Source organism: Anabrus simplex, chromosome 12 (genome assembly GCF_040414725.1).
Source record: "Anabrus simplex isolate iqAnaSimp1 chromosome 12, ASM4041472v1, whole genome shotgun sequence".
NCBI classification, from domain to species: Eukaryota; Metazoa; Arthropoda; class Insecta; order Orthoptera; family Tettigoniidae; genus Anabrus; species Anabrus simplex.
In genome coordinates, this window is record NC_090276.1 from 39,599,082 (window position 1) to 39,621,094 (window position 22,013).

Genomic DNA, 22,013 nt, shown 5'->3' on the forward strand with positions numbered 1-22,013 from the left:
ACAGCACTGTGGGAATTATTTGGAACAAGTTTATTTTTATAATCTTTCCGATGGTTGACAACTACATGCTTATTCTCAGACCCCGCACTCTATGCATTCTTTGCTCTGTTATTTATTGGCAATTAGTCTGTTTATTCTGTGTGTGTCCCTTTTGAGGAATTTTTAGGTTTCCTCGAGTGGTTAGTAATACTGATGTCTTCAATGCTCTCAGGAAGCATAGTGTGATTGTAGCATTATCTCAGAATACTTCCATGACATAAGGAGAGTTAACTACTAAATATGGTGTCAGTATTAGTACTATAGATATACAGTGAAACTCGGTTAAGAAGTTCCCGCATAAGAAGTTTTCCCGCCTAAGAAGTGTGATATTCTTGGTCCCTTGATCAGTTGCATTAAGACATATGTATATTTTTCCCGTTTAAAGTGTTCTGTTGTAAATATATTTCCCGCTTAAACAGTTCAGATTTTAGAGCCCCTTGAGATAGAAAACGTCCGCTCAAAGCAGCCCGTGGTTAGAACCCTCCAGTCTCCGCGCAAGTTGCACCCTGTGTTAGACCGTGCGCGCGCTCGCGGTGTGTGTCTGGTGCGTTGCCTACGCTATAATACAAGGCCTTGAAATACACTCGTGGAAACGGGCTGCTTCCTAGTTCACCATTCAGCCGCTAGGATCGCGGTCTTGCCCCCTTGTATTCGCATGGCCGTATATGTCAATAAGTAAAGTATATCCTAAATAAAAAGAACTGAATGTTTTTGCGAGTATTGACAGTACTTTATTTATAGAGCGGTGCTGCATTGCCTTGGATATGTCATTGAAGTTTCAAAACTTTCCTTCTGAGGGGCTTCTTATCAAGTTTCAAAACTTTCTCTCTACTACTTGAGTGGCTCAAAGCAATGTTGTCTAACAGAGGTCTGAGAAATGCTCATAGTAGAAAAAGAGGTGGTTTGTCGCCTTTACACTTTCCACACTTAATTTCACTGTTGAACATGTCTTTCGAAAAAATAAACTTACACATTTTAGTAATTCTCTTCGGGACAAGTACTGCGTAGCGGAAGTGACAAATTCCGTCGCTCACTGCAGAAGTGCCACAGACTATTTTCGGTATCTGAGGGCTCCTCGATCTAGAAAACGAATAAGATACAATGTTGGACTTTGAGTAGCTGGAGAACAGATATGTTCTAAACAGCCTTTACAGTCTGTTTTTTCTTTTGCCACACGAACCATAATGTCACTGTATTCCGCTTGGCGTCTTAGGTAGCTGAAGAAGAGCTCGATGTCATAGCTCGTTAGGTTCCTCATCAATGCATAATGCAAATGTATACTTATGAGGTATTTTACGCAGGCCACAGTGGACTGGGTAGTCAAGATCTATGCCTGATACATTTCTCTCATGATTCCTTTTTACTTTCTCTGAATGCATTTTAAGTTTCTTAATATATGACAGGAAATCATTAATTAACCAACTGAGGAGTTCATCTTCAGTACTAAAAGATGTTTTTTTTTATGCTAGTGACTTTACATCGCACCGACACAGATAGGTATTATGGCGATGATGGAATAGGAAAGGCCTAGGAGTTGGAAGGAAGCGGCCGTGGCCTTAATTAAGGTACAGCCCCAGCATTTGCCTGGTGTCAAAATGGGAAACCACGGAAAACCATCTTCAGCGCTGCCGACAGTGGGATTCGAACCCACTATCTTCCGGATGGAAGCTCGCAGCCGCGCGCCCCTAACCGTACGACCAACTCGCCCGGTTAAAAGATGCTCGTTTGTTCTCGTTCCTGAATATGTCCCATGTGAGGTGTTGCAGACGTTATGCGCATTGAACAATTTAATAAAATGCTCCATGAAACAAATGGCTTATTTTAAACTGTATTTTATGCTCTCGGGAAAAAACCACCTCCATACTTTACAAACCAGAGATTGTTTCAGGGGAAAATACAATATTTTTAGCTCTTGCTACATTCATTTTCGTGAAATTTGTTGGGCAAATTATTTTCCTCGTTGGTTTCCTAATTTAAGATTTCTGAGTTTGAAGATGCCTCTCAAATGATTGCCGGTCACGGTAGCATAGTTTAAAAAAAGTCCAGTGACAAATTTTGGGATCGCCCGATTCTTATGACGTAACCCGGATCAAAACTTGGGAACAGAGACCTACTTCGATCAGCTTGAAGTCGTATCTCATGCGTAATACTTGCTCTGTATAATGTTTCGAACCTTGAACATTCACTGGAAACTTGTTAAACGAAATTCCACTACCTTTAATTTCTCGTGAATAAACCATGGCTGGAACTGCGAATGCTTAACATCAGACAAATACATAATACATTCACAACCAACTCGGTTAATGAACACGTTTAAAGGCGCGAGCCTGGTTAGACAGGGGGCAAGATAGCGATCCTAGCGGCCCGGCAGTGAACTTCAGTGTAACCACTTCCATAGCGTTTTACGGGCTCTATTTCCAGGCCTTGTATTATAACGTAGGCAGCGGTCTGGTGTCACGGAACATGTGCGGGCCTGCCACGACCATATGACGTCACGCTATGACAACACGGACAGCAGATGATCACTCTCGACTTGTGGAATCGAATCGAACCAACAGTCAAAATTTCCACTCCACCGTTCCATCTAGCGGAATAAAATCGAACGGGATTCTACGTAAGAAACAAAGTACGCAATGAATGATTTGATAAAACTTTAATGCAGTAATTTGCGGGCCGCGACAGGGTGAAGACATTAATCGAGGTGGCCTAAACATTAATTAAAAACCGTAAAGTGCATTTGCCCACAACATTACTGTTAACCTACCACAAAACTGAATATTCTAACCTGTCTGATTTTTCATTCCCTTGCTTATTTCCTTCCAGGCATTCTGTTTTACGTTGTTGCAATAATACTTGCGGGCCTTGCCGTAGAGGAAATTACGTTTTTGAACTAAACTGATAAGATTTTCCGTGTCTATTACTAGTGAGGTGAATAAAAACAACTTCGCGACTCTATGCAGGAAACAGCCGATTTGCCAGCAGCCAGCTGATACACATGCCGCCAAACAGCCGACCGAAAGATCCCGATCGTTTACGAAGTTGAACGAATGTTGATAGCCAACTGGGTGTTGAGGGAGGCACACATAGGCATTGCAATACCACGTGTTGGCATAAAATTGAAAGTTATTTTTAATTTTACCTTTATACGAGCTAAACATTGTATTATCGTGTCACTCGTAATTATTACATCGCATTATTAGAACGTAGCACAAGGATGAGGAGACATCAAATAAAATTCTCGCGGGGAAAGAAACTGTTTACGTTTAGATGTGCTAGCGTTGCTACTGCACCTTTATCTCTCCCACGTAATACCCCGGATACATTTCCATGCACTAATTTCTACCAACTTCGAACCTGTGTTTCTTTTCTTCATTACCTATAGCATGAAGAGGATTGAAGCGGGAAAATAAACTCAATACTGGCTTGGCCATGCGGTACTTGTGAAACAGCCAGAAACTACGCCCGTTGCCGTGACAACCAGTAGGAATAAGAGTAAGTTGCTAGATTTCCCATTTGCTGCCGTTATCCTTGAAGCAGGTGTCAGGGGTGTGAGGAAGATAGAAAGCACATGCTAACAAACTAGTACACGTCTTGTCTTTGCTTCTTGTAAGCCTAAGCTACGGATTGCCAAGCATAGTGTAGCGTCGTAATTAGTATGAATAGGAGTAGGTGAAGTTACTTGTACTTGTAATATCAACGTACAAGCTTTTTTTAAAAAGTGAAAATGAGCGCAACTCAGAGGAAAGAGATCAAGCGAAAGGCACTAACAATAAAAGACAAAGTGGAGATTATAAGGAAAGTGGCGTCATCTACACTTTCTCGTGTTGCTTTGGCAAAGGAGCTGGGGATGCCGCCGTCTACTTTGAACGATATTATAGCGAAGAAAGAAGAGATCTCTGCTTCTGCAGGGAATACTTCAGCAAATTGTAAGGAAGTTAAATCTGAAAAGTACGATGAAATAGAACAAGTTCTGCTAATATGGTTTAAACAGCAGCGAAGTTTAAACATACCTTTCAGTGGGACTATTGTGCAGGAGAAAGCCTCATGCAAATTAAGGGTACCTTTTACCGCGTCGAGCGGGTGGCTGGAACGCTTTAAAAATCGAGCCAGCATCGTTTACAAAGCCAGCCCCGTGGTGTAGGGGTAGCGTGCCTGCCTCTTACACGGAGGCCCCGGGTTCGATTCCCGGCCAGGACTGGGATTTTAACCTGGACCTGGTTCGAGGTCCACTCAACCTACGTGATTAGAATTGAGAAACTATCTGACGGTGAGATATCGGCCCCGGTCTAGAAAGCCAAGAATAACGGCCGAGAGGATTCGTCGTGCTGACCACACGGCACCTCGTAATCTGCAGGCCTTCGGGCTGAGCAGCGGTCGCTTGGTAGGCCAAGGCCCTTCAAGGGCTGTAGTGCCATGGGGTTTTTGGTTTTCGCTTACAAAACAATTTGTTGCGAAGCAGAGAGTGTAAGTTCGCAGGGAAGGGAAGTGTGGAAAGACATGGTTCTGCCTGCTAAAATAATCAAACCTTGCAACGTTTTTATATAACTTAATATGTTCCCTTCTCTTATCAAATATATTTATAATATGGTATGTTCAATTATTTTACTTTATCTCTAAAAATATTGTCATGATAATCAAATTTTTATATTGTGGCTTTCTGTAAGCAGCTCTTATATATCAGCCTATTTCGGTATTGTTCACAAACAAGGAAATCTGTTGGCTGTGTGTTTCACATGTATTTCAAAGTACAGAATAAGTTTTTGGGCATTACCCCTTTTAAGAAGTTTCCTGCTTAAGAAGTTTTTTTTTTGCAGTCCCTTGAAAAACTTCTTAACAGAGTTTCACTGTAATTATTCAGCAGCACAAACAGACTGGCTCAGTTTCACCGAAGAATAAGGGAAACCATTGCAGAAAAATAAAAGAAACTACACCAACTGATCAATGTTTTCTCTTCGGAAGAAGCAAATGAAATCTCAGACTCACTGCTATGTACTTGGCTCGTGAACTGGGGGAAAGGGGAGTAAATGAACATGTTTCTAATGTTTTTCCAGAAATCAGTCCGTTGAATAAATACTTGTACATTTCACAACAATATTTTCTTTAAATCCATATTGATCAAGGTAAGACAACATATTTGTTTACTAGTATGATTGATGGAACATTTTACAGCTCAGAGGAGATTATATACCAGAATTTTAACTAACAGTACTCAAGATAGACATTCCAGTTATTTATTTACTCGTGTCAGAAGCATACTTAATCATACAGTTGAAAATAAAGTAATAATTAAACTATTTACAAAAATTAACAGACAAAAGAAAATAGACCAAATTTACTGTACATCTAGATGGTGTTTTGCCAAAACTGAGCCACACCTAGGACGTTGTCTTCAGCAAGCATTAAATCTTGCTGTGAGCTTGCTTATTACTTGTGGACTTTATTTTTGATTACTTTTAGTCTTGTGTGTCCAATACTTTTAGTTGATGTGCTTTAAGATTTTGAGGTTTTAAACCAAATTTAGAAAGATGTTATCCTAATTAATGAACGTAGGTTTTTGTGGCTCATAGTATTAACATAAAGAAATAAATGAACTCGATTAAAGCCACTATATATATATTTATTTAATAATAAAGCCAAGCTTTCAGCAAAATTGCATTGGCCTTCATCAGGGCATGTGAAGTTTTGCCTCCGACAGTGAGCAAAGAAATTCTCCGAAGGAACGTGGAAGCCATGCCCATACTATCCACGGCCTACCCCACTAACTGCACCCAAGGATCGTGGTGTTGTGCTGTGGTGCCGTGGGTATTATGGGTATCCTGGAAAAAAAATTAAAACCCTATCTATCACTTCTACAGGTGTATGAATTAAAGGTCCTTGCATTCATTCAATCTAGCCTTTTGAGAATGTGGTAATCAATTAAAATATAACATTTTACTAGCATAAGAACAGAGGGTTTGAGAGAATTTTACTTTCTCGACGAAACGGCACTTGCCCTTAGTTCAGCTGGCCTGCTGTTACACAAACAGAAAAGAAAAACAAGCTCCAACCTTCTCGAGTTGCCGGCAGTAAATACTGCCTGTCACTCGCCCTCTCACTGGGGCACTCATCTATTTAAAACCAACATTGACACGTTCACAATGCTTATTCAATAGGTCATTTTATTCACGCAGTAACAACTGATGCAGTTATAACCATGCTCAAATCAGCCCAGGCCTTATTCATATCCAAAAAAAAAAAATCCTCTCAATATTTGTGCTGTTATATTACTTCATAATTCCTCAACTCTACGGAGGTCCGGAGTTCAAACATATTTCCCCTCGTCGCAGAATTACCACAATTCCTCAAGCTAGAGTTTACTACTATCTCAGATAATAATAATGATAATAATAATAATAATAATAATAATAATAATAATGAGAACTGTGTACCTGATATGAATTTATACTACCTTCATTAAATCGGCATAAAAAATCTGACCAATTTAATTAATTTAAATGAAATAAAATAACAAAAAGGTATTTAAACAATCACAAACAGAGTTTTCCTTTACAGGGTCCTAGCTAGGGTTGGTTGGGTGGACATTCGCACCTCGGCACAATGAATTAATTCTTCACACACATCAGGATGCAGCCAAGCCTTAAACTATCATGCAGCAAATACTATTACTTTACATTAAAATTGAGTACTTCGTCTATCCCATATTATTCTTATACACAGGCTTTTAGCAAAGATCCTAGCGTCATCTCAACCTGACTCCCCTTTGTATAGTCTTTCCAGATGAGAGAGATCCTTCCTTACCGTGACAAAATTCAATACCTTCTCCCCCCTTTTCCTTCGATAGTACTCAGCAAACAAAGATACAACCATGCACATACAAATGACATGACAGGGAGAGAAATTCATCCTATATTCCTAATTTGCTTCCTTCCCAGATAGCCTCCAATGATTAAACTTAAAGAGAAACTACTGACCACTCCAAGCGAACTATTTTAATTATTCAATAATAAAAATCATTCTAACCCTACCTACAGTTTGAGATACTCTAAAGGGAATATTAATATCACAAAAATCATAGCTTTGTACTCAACAGTGCTGGTCTGTCATCCATCGTCCGCCATTCGAGCCCATGGAGGGGCTCGCCTGAAGCTCTTACTCCATGATGCCGATGTGTGAGGTCACTGGTTCAAGATGTCCCGCGCTGATTCTGGAATAATCCATGGCGTTGGAGTTTGAACACTGAAATGACACTGTTTTCACAAATACTTCCTCCACCCACGTTACAGGCAAATTTTCCTTTCATCTAACCAGAATGAAAGTTATGAAATTATTCCCCTGATACAGGACGCAGCTAGTCTATCTTAGTCTGACAAAGGCAATATCGAACTCGCAGTTCCGTTATTGGAATCGTTTAATACTCCGCATTTCCCTGATATGGGGTACTTGTATTTGTTATAAAGCCCTGTCTCATGTGTTTTTTCCTGCGCGCTTCAAAAATTACGCCGTTATTCAGCACGATAAATCTTACTGAAATGTTGTTTATGTGATAAGACACTAATTATTCGTTCTACCTCTATTCACACGTCTGCATTCACACAGTCTCAAGCATATATTACAATTAATAGGCTCTCTGTCTCCACTACGGGATACTAATCGAAAAGTAGCATTCTACGTCGGATATACGGCACCTCATAGCTTCACAGTTCTCGGTGCGAAATTACAACGTAACTCGCGTCTTTTCGTGTTGCGTTGCGATCAAACTATAAAAGTGCACATTGTTGTTACACAGTTCAGGTTTTCATTGACGATTCGCACGGACATTATACTTCTTACACTCCCGTTTACGGCAAGTTTATAGTACAAAGAGAGGGAAAATCAGACCACAAACCGTCCGTGTGGTCACGCCATAGACTCCTCGAAGACTCATCTCAACCCTCACAAGTGCAAGCATATATGGGCTCACCTAGAGTGGGGGTTGCTTGGAGGACCTCCTCCCTACCACAATTTTCAGATTTCCAGATCCACAAGACTTATGAATCTCAGCGATGCGGCAGATTGTGTGGCCATCTACTCCGAAATACAAGATGTGATTCGGAGCGCAAAACGATCAGCGGTTTTATTGTAATTTATCTGTTTAAAATAGGAGTGGGACGGGAAATCCCCGTTGGCCATCTGGTTTCCCAGTTAGCGTTAGGACGCCAAACAACTTACGTCATCTCATTTAGACGCAAATTCATAGATTACATTCTTTTACTTTGGTTTATAATTTTGCCAGTAATCGAATATTCTTGTAATCACTCTGACATGTGCTTCCTGGTTAAATTAAACTCTATTATACCGAAAACACCTCTGAAATCACCTCCTCACGTTGGCTCTACTGTGAGTTGGCATTTGTTTTCGAGGCAGAGTCAACAAAAACTGTATTATTTTCGCCTTCTTCCTTCACACGCACTCAATTGGGGGGTTTTCTAAGCCATCATCTGCATGCTTCAGGTGCCGATCTGGTGAGAGGTATTGTGCAGCATGATGCAACCCCTAGCATCCTCATAAAGGAAGCTTCAAGCCTACTTCCTTCCCCAAATATATAATTCGAAATAATTGTTCACTGTGACAATATGGTCACAATATAGTGGCTTTGATCCAGTTCATTTATTTCTTTATGATGTTATCCTATTTTATAATAAGTTGTTGAATAATGTCATTTTAGGATTTTTATATTAGGACTTGTTCACCATATCAGTATGTTGGTTTTAAATTAGTATTTTGTCTAGTTTAATATGTTATTTTAGCTTCTAAATCTGTCTTAATTATTCAGCAGAAGAAGGTCCCTTTAGGGTTGAAGCATGACCTGATAGATATCATATGTACTGTATTGAATTGGTGACTGACTTTTGCTATTTCTTTGGAAGAAATTTTACCCAGCTATATTTCTAATGTTCATCGTAGACTTCAAAGAAAGTGTAGAAATTCTTCAGTGAGAACAATATTTGTGTCAGAGTGGTCAGGGAATACCCCTGACATTAAACCACTGGAGAACTTGTGGGCTATTTGCTAAAGGAGACTCAACAAAACTTAACTTTTACACAAAAATATGCATGATAAAGTCTCTAGTTACAGTGTGCTTTCATGATAATGATGATGAACTTAAAATACGTGCTTAGAGCTTGTGGAATCTATGCTAAATCATGTGAAGCAACTTACAAAACAGAATGGAGCACATATTAGCTATTAATAAAGATTAAATGTGTGTTGTTTTTTTTTTTGCTAGGGGCTTTACGTCGCACCGACACAGATAGGTTTTATGGCGACGATGGGATAGGAAAGGCTTAGGAGTTGGAAGGAAGCGGCCGTGGCCTTAATTAAGGTACAGCCCCAGCATTTGCCTGGTGTGAAAATGGGAAACCACGGAAAACCATTTTCAGGGCTGCCGATAGTGGGATTCGAACCTACTATCTCCCGGATGCAAGCTCACAGCCGCGCACCTCTACGCGCACGGCCAACTCGCCCGGTAAAGGTGTGTTTTAGGTGATTAAGTAAAAAAAAAAAAGAAAGAAAGAAGTATGTACAGTGAAACCTCAGAATGCGAGTAACTTGGTCTACGAGTGTTTTGCAAGAGGAGCAAAAATTTAAAATAAATTGAAACTTGATAAGCGAGCGAGTTTCCGCAATACGAGCATCACGTGTGCCTACGTTTTCCCCTCCCCTGTTCGTTTGTTGAATGGATGAATGAGGTCTTTGGTCCTGTAGTGAAAATAATCTGCCACTCAAAGTCTTGCTGGTTATGGACATTGCTCCTGCTCACGGCCTTGAGGACGACTTACTGGAGGAATTCAAGTTCATTAAGGTTAAGTTCCTTCCTCCCAACACTACTCCACCACTCCCTCCTATGGATCAGCAAGTCATTTCAAACTTCAAGAATCTATACACCAAAGCACTATTTCAGTGATGCTTCGAAGTGACCGAAGGAACAAACCTTACCATCCGAGAGTTTGGGAGAAAGCATTTCCCCATCCTGAACTGCCTGAAGATCATCGTTAAACCCAGAGATGGAGTCACCAAGACAACTCTCACTTCCGCTTGTGGAAAGCTGTGGCCTGACTGTGTTCTTGGACGTGATTCTGAGGGGCTTGTTGGTGAAAATGAGCCGCCGATTGTCGATGAAATTGTGTCCTTAGGGAAGACTATGGGGTTGGAGGTGAATGACATGGACATTCAAAAGCTGGAGGAAGAACATAGCCAGGAACTGACCACCAATGAACTGATGGACCTGCATCGCGAACAACAGAGGGAGATTATAGAGATCTCGTCCAGGGTAGAGGAGGAGGAAGATTAAATGGAACCTTTCACTTCAACTGAGTTTGGGGAGACGTGCAAAATGTGGGAAACGGTGCAATATTTTGTAGAAAAAACATCATCAGAATAAGGCTGTAGCAGTACGAGTGATGAATCAGTTCAATGGCAATGCAATGTCATATTTTTGTGAAATCCTCAAAAAGAGGCAAAAGCAACGGTCATTGGACAGGTTCTTCATCAGAGTTGCACGAAAAGAAAACAATTCCAGTGAGCCAACAGATAGCAGTGATTCCGTTAGTTAGCCGATGACCTTCGATGTTAGGCCCCTTTAAACAGCAAGCAAGCAAGATTCTGTTAGTGAAATTCTTGCTACACAGTAACTCTTCTCATGTCATCTCTCGTCTCCCACACACCAACAATGATTCTGTTGTAAGGTAAAGTGCAGCTTAATTTGTTTTAAGTTATATTTTGTTTCATAAATTGTATGCGAATAAATATTTTTGTGTTGTGGACGAAGCATACACGTTTCAATTGTTTCTTATGGGAAAACTTGGTTTGATATACGAGCGCTTTGGATTACAAGCATGTTGCCGGAACGAATTATGCTTGCAATCCAAGGTTCCACTGTAATTGTGTTCTGATTGATTCGCACAGGTTGGTAATAACTGTGTTTATGTCGAGATGTGCTTAACTTATGATGTAAACAGAAATAATGGTTGAAACAGTGGAGGGAAATGTTGGTAAAACTGTAAAAATTGGTCGATGTTATGATAAAAGTATAATTGTACTGTCAGCTTGATTCGTAAAGAGAATCTTCTCTTTTGCAGGTTGCATATACCTTCGATGCTGGCCCTAATGCCTGTTTGTATATGTTGGAATCAGAGGTCCCTGCTGTACTTGGGTTAATGAAACATATCTTTCCCCCTCGTCCTGAACATGTACAGTATGTCCGAGGACTAAAAACTGAAACACAATCCATATCACAGGTAAGAAATCTTAAGGTATGTATTAACGTTCGAAATCGCCTTTTTCGCCCAAAAATGCCATTTTAATTTTTTCACTGGAAATGAAAGCTTGAAGTCTCTACTTCAAAATGAGATATAATTCATACATATATTCCAACTGCAAGTATCCGAAAATAAGATTTAAATAGCCACTTGCGCGCGTGATAAGGGGCGTGGCTGCAGTGTCCTGCTTACATGTAAACATCGTGTCAGATTTTCTTATTCAAATTTATCTCTTTGGTGTGACATGCCTCCTGAGTACATAGTTTATAATTCTGACAAACAGATGTCAATACTTGTATATTCCAAAGACTTTTATTCCATTGCTAGGCAACGGATATAAACAAATATGTTTGCATCCTTGTGGCCAAGTGGTCTTTCACATTGTGACCAAAGAGTTTGTTTCTCTGTGAGTGTGTATAAAATGGGTTCTAAAAGCCGATGTAGAGCAAAGAAAAAGAGAAAATTCCATGGAAACAGACATAGCAAGGTGAATGTCAGTGTTACTTGTGCTATCAGTATAAATAGTGAGACGGAAGGTAGGCCTAATGTAAGGGAATCATTTGCTAGTGATTCTCAGTCCAAACTTCCGTCTGTAAATATTGAATCTGATAGTGTTAGTGACATTTACAATATCATTATTGACATAGAGTGCTTTACACATATATTATCTGCATTAGCTTGCCCTAGTTGCTTCAGCTGTAATACAGTTTTTGTAAAAAAAACCTAGAAATTCTGAGATTTGGTTGGGAAATGTCCCTTGCATTGTTTTGCAGCAACTGTGATTATGAATTCCGCAACTGACAGGAGCACTCATCGATAAGATGCAAAATTATTTGGAATTGCTTTACGTTCCAACACAAGCAGTACTCACGCCATGTCAAATGGCATATGGGCCACATTGTACCATTTGACAGCAACAAAGGTCCGTCCCACCCACCATTGGTGTCCTGTAGGAACTCTCAGTGAGCTAAAGCAAATAATGAGATTGAACAATTTTAATTCAAACCAAGCCTGTCCTTTGGCATTCTTCAAGCTGTGAAGCCTATATATGAGCAACTCACCGACCCAGAAATGCTAAGTCTTTGCATGGATTGACTCAAAATAATGAGTCATTCGATGCCATGGTATGGAGAAGGTGTCCTAATGAGACATAAAGGTGGGGCTTGATACCTTAAAATTAGGAGTGATGGATGCTGTTTGCCATTTCAACTGGGAGAACGGAGTGGAAATTGAAATACTGAAGAGGGTGGGAATTGCTTCTGGCAAGTACACATCATCTGGTATACTAGAAGCTGATGCAGTATGGTTGCACAAAGGTGCAAATCAAAGTACTGCAGAACAAAAGCAGAGGAGGCAGTACTTGAGAGGCAGAAGAAAACTAAAAGAAGACAAGAAACTTCTAAAAGAGGGTCCAACCTATGGAGCAGGCAAGTTTCTAGGTGCCCAAATAAGTGGATTATGTTCATAACTTAGTCCTAAAACTTCAGTGCTGTTTTTCTTGAATGTAATTTTTTGCACACCTTCCCACATTTCAAATAAATTTAAAGATCCTTAAAATTGAGATAGAAAAATAAATGATAGATTAAATTAAAGCTAATGAATGTGGGAATGTTGTAAACTAGTACTTTCTTAATATTGTGAATATTGTTATTGTTATTATTATTTTTATAGCCATTGTAACACGGGTTTTTAATTATTTTTAAAATTTTGTCAAAAATTATGTCTAGCTCCCTTTCTGTTTTTGATAATTAGAAGATCCTAGTTCACAACATTCTATGAATGAAATACTTCAACTTGGTGAAAACAATTTCAAGATAATAACATTTTTGGAAATTTTATGACATTTTGAAAATTTATGTGTTTTTTTCATTAAACTAAATTTTTGGGTGAAGATAAGACACAAAATTTTGATTGCATTATACGAAACTGTTAGTCTAATATTTTTTGTTTTATGGTTCGAAACTCAAAAAAATCGGTTAAGAATTTTGGATTTTCCTTCGAAACGTTAAAACATACCTTAAGTACACAGCCATTATAAAGCTATGTTTTCCCCTGTTCTGTGTATACATGAATTGAATGCTAACATAAATACTTACTGGCTCAGTTATTCATAGATTATGAGTAATCGTTTTGGAATGTATTCGGAGCTGCAGTACAGTATGGAAGCGGACATTTCTTCACTACGAAACACAGACTTACCGCATGATTTTTGATGCATTTTTCATTGTGCAGGCTGTACGGATGAAACTATTGACAAATTTGTGTGATGTCATCGGAGCTGCAGTAGGCCTGTACCCACTTTGAAGCGGAATCATAGTTCTTCTCTGACGAGTTATGTTGGCGGGTCTTATATGCGAGTTGTATTTTTAAAATTTTCTTTGTCTTAAAAAGCCAGGGGGGATAAATATGGTAATCAAAATTGATAGTTTTCAGGCTTGTGAATCTTAAGTAACTTGCGTATCCTCCCTAGTGTGGTAGCGGGCTCATCATTTCGAATGCCATTCATATCTCTCCAAGATGTATATTTTGATACCACTGCAAGCCTCCTTTGTAGCACAATACAGTGATAGTACACTTGGGGGGATAAGTAGCTCCACTGACTATAATGCCTGCTTAATCTTTCGTAGTCAAATATTACTCTTCCCACATTGTCCTGTCCTTGTGTTTATCCTGTTGTCTGGTCCTTTTCATGTTCCTATCTTTCAGTATATGACTAGCAAGCGAGTTGGCCATGGGGTTAGTCGCGTAGCTTTGAACTTGCATTCGGGATATGGTTGGCTCAAATTCCACTGTCGGCAGCACTGAAGATGGTTTTTCCGTGGATTCCCATTTTGACACCAAGCAAATGCTGGGGCTGTATCCTAATTAAGGCCATATCTGCTACCTGCCCTTTCCCATTCTTGCGTTGCCGAAAATCTATGATGTGTGAGTGCGACATTAAACCACTACCAAAAAAAGAACAGCAGTATCATCGGCATCGGCTGATACTCATATCCGAGTATTCATACTGTATTTCTCCTGTGATATTTGAACTCAGAGATACAGATGCCTTTGATGGCTAAGGAGACCAATCCTGGTATGAAACATACGACCACATTGGTTGTACCTTATAGAGGGTGGATGTCATGCTTGAGCCTGGCATTGTTTGCACGTCTGATGTTTCTCTGCTTCCTGCCTATGATGTTCGCACTCAAAATGTGCAACAGCAGCTTCAGTATTTGTGAGCCATCGAGTGCATTTTTCTGCAATGATATACCAAGTACTTGGATCAACGTCGGTGCTCCTGAAGATCTTCTTAATCTGATCTTTATAGTGCTGTATTGATTTCACTATACAGAATTTTTTGAGGGACTTTGTCATCTTTCATGAGCTGGACATGTCCAATCCATCTGAGTTGGTGACCAATGATGGTGGCTTCTATACCGTTCATCTTTGCCCTCTCTGAACTGTTGTGTTTGGAATGTAGTCATCCCACTTGATGTTCATAATATATCTGAGCTTCTGTTGATAGAAGCGTTGTAGTGTCTTCATATCACGCTGATATAGAGTCCAGGTTTCACATCCATAGACCTGGGTGGTGGAGATGACAACTGCTCGATACACCATCAATTTTGTTTATATTCTTAGATCTTCATTGAGGAAGATGGATGTTTAAGATGTCCGAAGGCTATATGAGCAGCATGTATTCTGTTCTCCACGTCCTTCTCCGTTGATCAGTCACTAAAGAGAATACTTCCTAGACAGAGGAAATGATCTACTTGTTCTAAAGGCATACTGGAGATAGAAATAGTGAAATCTGGAAACGCAGTTCCAGGAATTGGCTGTGCAAGTATCTTTGTTTTAGGAATGATGATGGTTAGGCCAAATCGTTCATATTCCCTAGTGAAACAGTTAACTGACTTTTGCAGCTCGTCAGGTGTGTGAGCTGGAGAAGCGTTGTCAGCCGCATATTGCAGTTCAGTAATGCAGGTCAATCAAATATAAACAGGGTGTTTGTTCCAGAACATTAACAGTTGGTAGGACCAGAACCGCACTTCTAGTACGCTTAGGTGGGGCCATTAGGAGTGGTGAGAGCCGGCCAGTACATACTTCCAACCACTTCATCAGTGACGCTCATGATGTTGGAGCAACAGGTGCACCCCTCCACTGCACATTGCATAATTATAAAATTTCTTGCTCGTGAAGGAATTCAAGCGACGTAAATTTTCCAGAGATTGCCTGCACAGTTCAGCGATCAAACATTGTCAAAGACGCAGGTGTTTACCTAGCATAAAGAGTTCAAGGAAGGACGAGAATGTGTAGAAAATCAGCAACATAATCGCTATCCTCGGACCAGCATTACAAATAAAAACATTCGCGCAGTTCGAGACATTCTTTAAGACGATCAGTGGGCAAGAGTTTCCGAAATTGCAAAACAGGTCAGAATAAGTTATGGGAGATGTCACGCCTTTTGACCGAACATCAGAAGTTGAGATGTTTGTGTAGGTCTGTTAGAGGCTTACATCAAGGTTTCCAGAAGAAGGTAATGCATTTTTGAGTCGGATCATCACCTGCGACGAAATGTGGGTCCACAACTACACTCCCAAAATCAAACAAGCCAGTAAGGAATGGCGGAGGAAATGGGAGGCAGCCCCAGTGTAAGCCAAGACTCGGCTGTCAGCTGACAAGGTTCTTTCAACAGTTATTTTTTTTTACCAGCGAGGCATTTTGCTCATCGATTTTTTGCACGAGTAACGCACAATCATTGTTGCTTACTACTGCAAGCTGTTGAACAAGGTGAGGGATGCATATCACCGCAGAAGATGAGACCAACTGATTCAACAGGAGATCCTCCTCCATGGGAATGCCAGGCCCCATACTGCAGCTCTTAACAGAAATGCACTGGACTCAACTTGATCATCCTCCTTACAGCCTGGACCTATCGCCCTGTGATTTTCATTTATTTGGACCGCTTAAAGAAGCTCTAGGAGGGCAACAATTTGAAGTTGACGAGGACGTGGGGGAATTCATGTGCAGTTGGCTCCTGACGCAACCAGCTTCATTCTATGATGCTATGATAAAAAACCTTCCTTCTCACTGGGAAAAATATATTTCTAAAGTGGTAAACTAAGTGGAAAAATAAGTTTTAATTGCCTTTTTTTTTCTTTTCTTTTCAGTAAATGAATTTAAAAAAAATGAAATCACATTTGTATTTGATTTGCCCTCGTACAAGGGGAGACTAGTAAGTCTTTCTAATTAGTCTGGCCTGACTGAATAGCACTCCATCAAGCCTATACTTAGTTATATGAATGTTTACAAGCTTCTTTCTGTTTCAGGAGGTGCTTTCTTCCTTAGGTGTGGAACCTCAGCAAACTGGTTTATTGATGGAGATGATACTGACCAAGCTTGGTGAAGGGCCTGAAAGACTGACTGATCCCAAGGATCATCTCTTGACTGAAGGAGGACTTCCTAAATAACTGAGAACCAACAAGAATTTGGCACATAATGTAACATTTTTCCCTCTTAGCTCTCCTGCCAGGTGTTGATATGTATTGTATGGGAATCTTTGGATTCATTTTTACCACAATGCCATTCAGCATTTGTTTCATCCAATGGCAAGGTCTGCTTTGTGGCTCTGCTGTCGCCATTTCTCCTGAGTGATGTCACAGTGCCGATTTATGTCTTAGTGTCATGTAGAGTGTCCATCTATCTCCGAACCAGTTGGTAAGCAACGTGGAAAGCCAACAAACTCTACATAGTTCAAAACATACCCATAGATGTAGGCATAAATGGATGCTGTGACAGTTGCCTGATTCTGAGGCAGTTAACAATTCTGGACCAACCAAATGGCCATATGGCTTGGGTCACGTAGCTATAAGCTTGCATTTGGAAGGTAGTGGGTTCAAACCCTGTTCTCGGCAGCCCTGAAGATGGTTTATATTGTGGTTTATATGTACTTTATTCTAAAGCAAGCAAATAATAATTTAAATCATTTTTACATTTAATTAATATTTTTTTAAATTTGCAATTATTTCAATGAAATCTCAGTTTGTTTCAGTTGAAACTATTTTCAGCTGCACTAACAGATGTTTGTCTGTCAATCAAGATCTTTAATTTAACTTGATGTAGTTCATTTGTAGAAATGGTTGTTTGCCAAAACTAAAAGAAGAAAATGTAACTAAAATGTTAGCTGCAAATCTTAATTTCACTGCTCCAGCCATGTTAATAACACCTCTCCATCTTCCTCTATCCATTGCAATTGCTGCTTTGCTCTTGTTCTCCTTCTTTCAGTCTTTGCCTCCATCATCCACTAAGGTAACCTTCCTTCTTCCATTTTCATAATCTGTCCAAACCATCTGTTTATTTATCTCCATTCTGGTGGAAAGCTTTTGTACTCCTTTTTCCATCCTGTCCTCCCCTTTTCTTACTCTATCCTTTCTTGTCTTTCTTATCATATTTCTTAAGAACTTCATTTCACTGGCTTGGATTTTACTCTTCTGTTTCTTTATCAGTGTCCAAGTCTCTGCTGGATATGTCAGTCATCATCTTCATTTTCTAGCTCCAGTTTCTCGGCTGTGGTGTATAAACGCCACTTCTTCCTGTCAGAGTATAGTTTCTATTCCTTTATGTTCTCCCACTTGACATTACTCTTGCTGCATAATGTCAATATGGAACAACCTCTTTACACTTCAGTGGTACTTCCTTTTTCCAGATCATGTTCTTCTCACTCTGGTAAAACGCATTTTTCTGTTATATCCTTTTACTAATTGCAATGTCCAATCCTGCATTCGTTCCATTCCCAAAGTACTTGAAGCTTTCCACAATTTCAATGTCTTGTTCCCCAATTTTTACAGTACCTTGCCCTTTTCTTTCTCCTGTAGTCAACATCATGGTCTTGCTTTTCTCCATTTTTATTTTGTTTCCATAATTACTAATACAGTAGGATGTTGATTATCCAAACCAGATGTTGTTAGGAGATGCAGAGAACCCAGTTGCCTGGTATTCATGTGCTTTATTGACTTTGAGAAAGCGATTGACTGGGTTCGGCAAGAGAAAATGATGACCATACTGAAAGAGACAGGCATAAATAACGAAGATAACTGCATAATTAAAAACCTATATTGAAAAGAGAAAGCCCATGTTCGAGTGGGACGCCGACTCACGATTTAAGTGACAATCAAACGAGGTGCAAGGCAAGACTGTACTCTGTCCCCACTCCTCTTCAACCTGTATTCACGGACCTGCTTCAGGGAGGCTCTGCATGATATAGTTTGTGGCATCATGGAGTAATGATTAACGTCTGATATGCTGACAGTGCTGTCCTTATGGCCAGCAGCGCAGAAAACGTGCAACAGATCTTGTTGAAAGTGGTGCTGACATGCAAAAACATTGTTCTAAACTTGATCTTAAAGAAGACCAAATATATGATTCCGAGCAAATACCCTGTTATAGGTCAACAGAGTTCCGATGCAGAGGGTCAAGAAAATTGTGTACCTAGGCAGCGTAGTGAGCGAACACTGGGACCGTTCGCAAGAAATAAAGTGCTGCATTGAGAAGGCCAGGGCAGCATTTACAAGCCTCCGTCAAGTGCTCTATAACAGAGAACTACATTACAACTTAAGGTTAGGATGGCATGGTGCTATGTCTTCTCCGTCATAATGTAAGGACTAGAGTACTGGACTTGACAAAAGCTACCATGAAAAGATTAGAAGTGTTTGAAATGTGGGTCTAACATGGCATGTTTTGTATCAGCTGGGTAGACAGTATATGCAGTGAGGAGGTATTGACCAGGGTATTTAAAGAAAAAGAACTGTGTAGGGCTGTTAAGATCAAGAAGCTCTCCTAATTTGGTCATATCATGAGGCACCTAGAGACTTACACCCTCCTGCAAATAATTATACGGTACAAGAGAAGATTTAGGGGAAGAGAGGTCCTGGGAGACCCTGCACGTCTTGGCTGGAGAACCTGCGACGGTGGTTTGGACAATCAACTATTTCACTATTCTGCACAGCCACCGACATAAATAAAATAGCCTAAATTTGCTAACATCCAGTGACTGATATGGCACAAAGAGGAGGAGGAGGAGGTCATATAATGCACAAAATTTAAGTCCTGAAGATAATTTTACCATGCAGATTGAATTATTCAGTATAAATTTCATAGTTGGTTTACCTTTCTTTTGTGAAATGATCTATTTTTTGTTGTTGAAATGTTGCTGCGTGTTTTCTAGCTGCAAGTTCCCTAATTTTGTTTCTGCTGTTAACACTTTACAGTTACGTTTAATGGAAAGTATCATGTATCGTATAGCATACAACACACAGAGGTCATAAGTTTATAAAACATAGTACAACAAAACATGATATGACACAACACATCAACTGCAGTACCTTTCTTAAACTGAAAAATTTGTAAGAATTTTTTGAAGTCAAATGATCAGTCGACATTATGAAACTATGTAACCTATGTACCCTAAAAGGTTGAGACAGGAACTTGATCAATAGGATGATAGGCATTCAGATGAAGAGATTTTAAGCTGTTCTTATGAAAGGTTTTGACCAGACTGAAAGCTAGTTAGAGGGTCTGAGATTCAGGATTTCCAGGGTGGTAGAAACAAATTGTCACTTGGTATACTGTATTGTTATTATTGTTATTATTATTTCTTATTGTTATACTGTACTTGCCAGCTGGGATATTTCTCAGACTGTTGTAGAGTGACAGATGTGGTGGTGGTGGTGGTGGTGGTGATTATTGTTTTAAGAAGATGTACAGCTAGGCAACCATCTTCTATGTAACACTAATCAGAGAGAAAAAATGTAGGTATCGCCCAAAAGAAAACTAGCGCCATGAAGGGCGTGAAAATGAAAGACTCCCTAGCCCTCAGAAACCTAATAGCGTCGGGTCGGAAAAGAACAAGAGTTGACCAAAGGAGGTCAGATAGGATAGATGAAATTGAGGAGCCTGGCACAAGTAAGTGGAAGCAATGCCAGGACTTAGCTAAGGGCCCTGTGGTCGCCAACCCACGCTCCAAATTTCAGAGCCCCTGGGGCCCCTTGTAGTCGCTTCTGACGACAGGCAGGGTATACTGTGGGTGTTATTCTACCGCCTCCACCCACAGGGGGAGAGAGTGACAGAGGGAAAACTTATTGTTCCGTCCGGATAGCTAACATTCAGATAATGGAGGTTCTACTGTATACTTGCTCAGTACGTCCAGTTGACCTTGTACTTTCTCTCTATTTGCTCCCCTCAGTGCAAACATTGATCATCTTTATCAGAAGTAATATCATCCCATGTTTACATTATGATTTTAGAACTCAGTATGTGAGTAGATTTGATAAATGAATCCATTGATTTCTTTTATTGTGACTGTTGAAAATGTTGATAATATTGGTGTTACCAGTATTACCTGGACTAAGTTGTTTGGTTGATCATGGTTTGGGGAGGTAAAAAGTTGGTTCCTCTTTTCATTTTGTATTTCGTAACCCTCTTGCTCTTATCCTGTCTGCAGGGATCTACTCGGAAGAAATTCAGACAATTTTATTTGTGATTTTACAACCAAAATATAAATAAACTAAATTTAAAAACAATATAATAACTTTGAGCATTTTAGAAAAATATCTTTGCTGGGCTGAGTGGCTCAGACGGTTGAGGCGCTGGCCTTCTGACCCCAACTTGGCGGGTTCGATTCTGGCTCAGTCCAGTGGTATTTGAAGGTGTCAGCCTCGTGTTGGTAGATTTACTGGCACGTAAAAGAACTCCTGCGGGACTAAATTCCGGCACCTCGGCGTCTCCAAAAACTGTAAGAGTAGTTAGTGGGACAAGTAACTAATCTCATTTTGTTCCGTATTGAAGATACAATAAGTAAACTCTTTCAAGATTAAAATTATTGTGTCCACCTTTTCAATACAAACACATATTTTTAGTGGTTAAATTCTACATGAATGAAACACACCAGTTAGGGACATGTTTCGCCCTAGTTATGGGCATCTTCAGCCTATATTAATCCTAAGGTCAAGAATTCAAAACTATAAACATTGGAACTTACAGTAAACTAACTTAATACTAAATACAATTGTCGTATGCTATTTACACAGTGTGTTGTAAAAATTCTTATGATTCAGGCGACTATAACAGCTGGAGAAACCCCAACTCACGCAGTGATAAATTCTAGTCAATACTATTGAGAAGCCCCAATTCAAGCTGTGATCAATCCAATCTGCAATTGGAGGTCTGGTCATTGTGAAAAAAAAGTAATTCGTTGTTCATAAATTCTGGCAAGGTTAATGCACTTATTGTACATACTGTACATATTGTAAATTGTGTAAATAGCATAAGACAATTGTATTTAGTATTAAGTTAGTTTACTATAAGTTCCAATGTTTATAGTTTTAATTCTTGACCTTAGGATTAATAAAGGCTGAAGATGCCCATAACTAGGGCGAAACATGTCCCTAACTGGTGTGTTTCATTCATGTAGAATTTAACCACTAAAAATATACGTTTGTATTGAAAAGGTGGACACAATAATTTTAATCTTGAAAGAGTTTACTTAGTTAGTGGGACGTAAAGCAAATAACATTATTATTATTATTATTATTATTATTATTATTATTATTATTATTATTATTATTATTATTATTATTGAAAAATATCTTTGACATATTATAAGTAACATGGAAGAAAATCAATAAATTTTGAAAA

The 22,013-nt window shown here is 39.5% G+C and overlaps 1 protein-coding gene across 2 annotated transcripts in view; it reads left to right on the forward strand.

Annotated features, from left to right (window-relative positions):
- Mvd (mevalonate diphosphate decarboxylase) overlaps positions 1-17,244 on the forward strand; it is a 50,766-nt gene extending 33,522 nt beyond the window's left edge. For both annotated transcript variants that reach the window (XM_067156039.2, XM_067156040.2), the window contains 2 exons: positions 11,157-11,315; positions 16,652-17,244. In XM_067156039.2, coding sequence (XP_067012140.2) covers positions 11,157-11,315; positions 16,652-16,792 — 300 coding nt within the window. In that variant the 3' untranslated portion in view covers positions 16,793-17,244. The remainder of the gene's footprint in view (positions 1-11,156; positions 11,316-16,651) is intronic.
- The last annotated feature ends 4,769 nt before the right edge of the window (positions 17,245-22,013 follow it).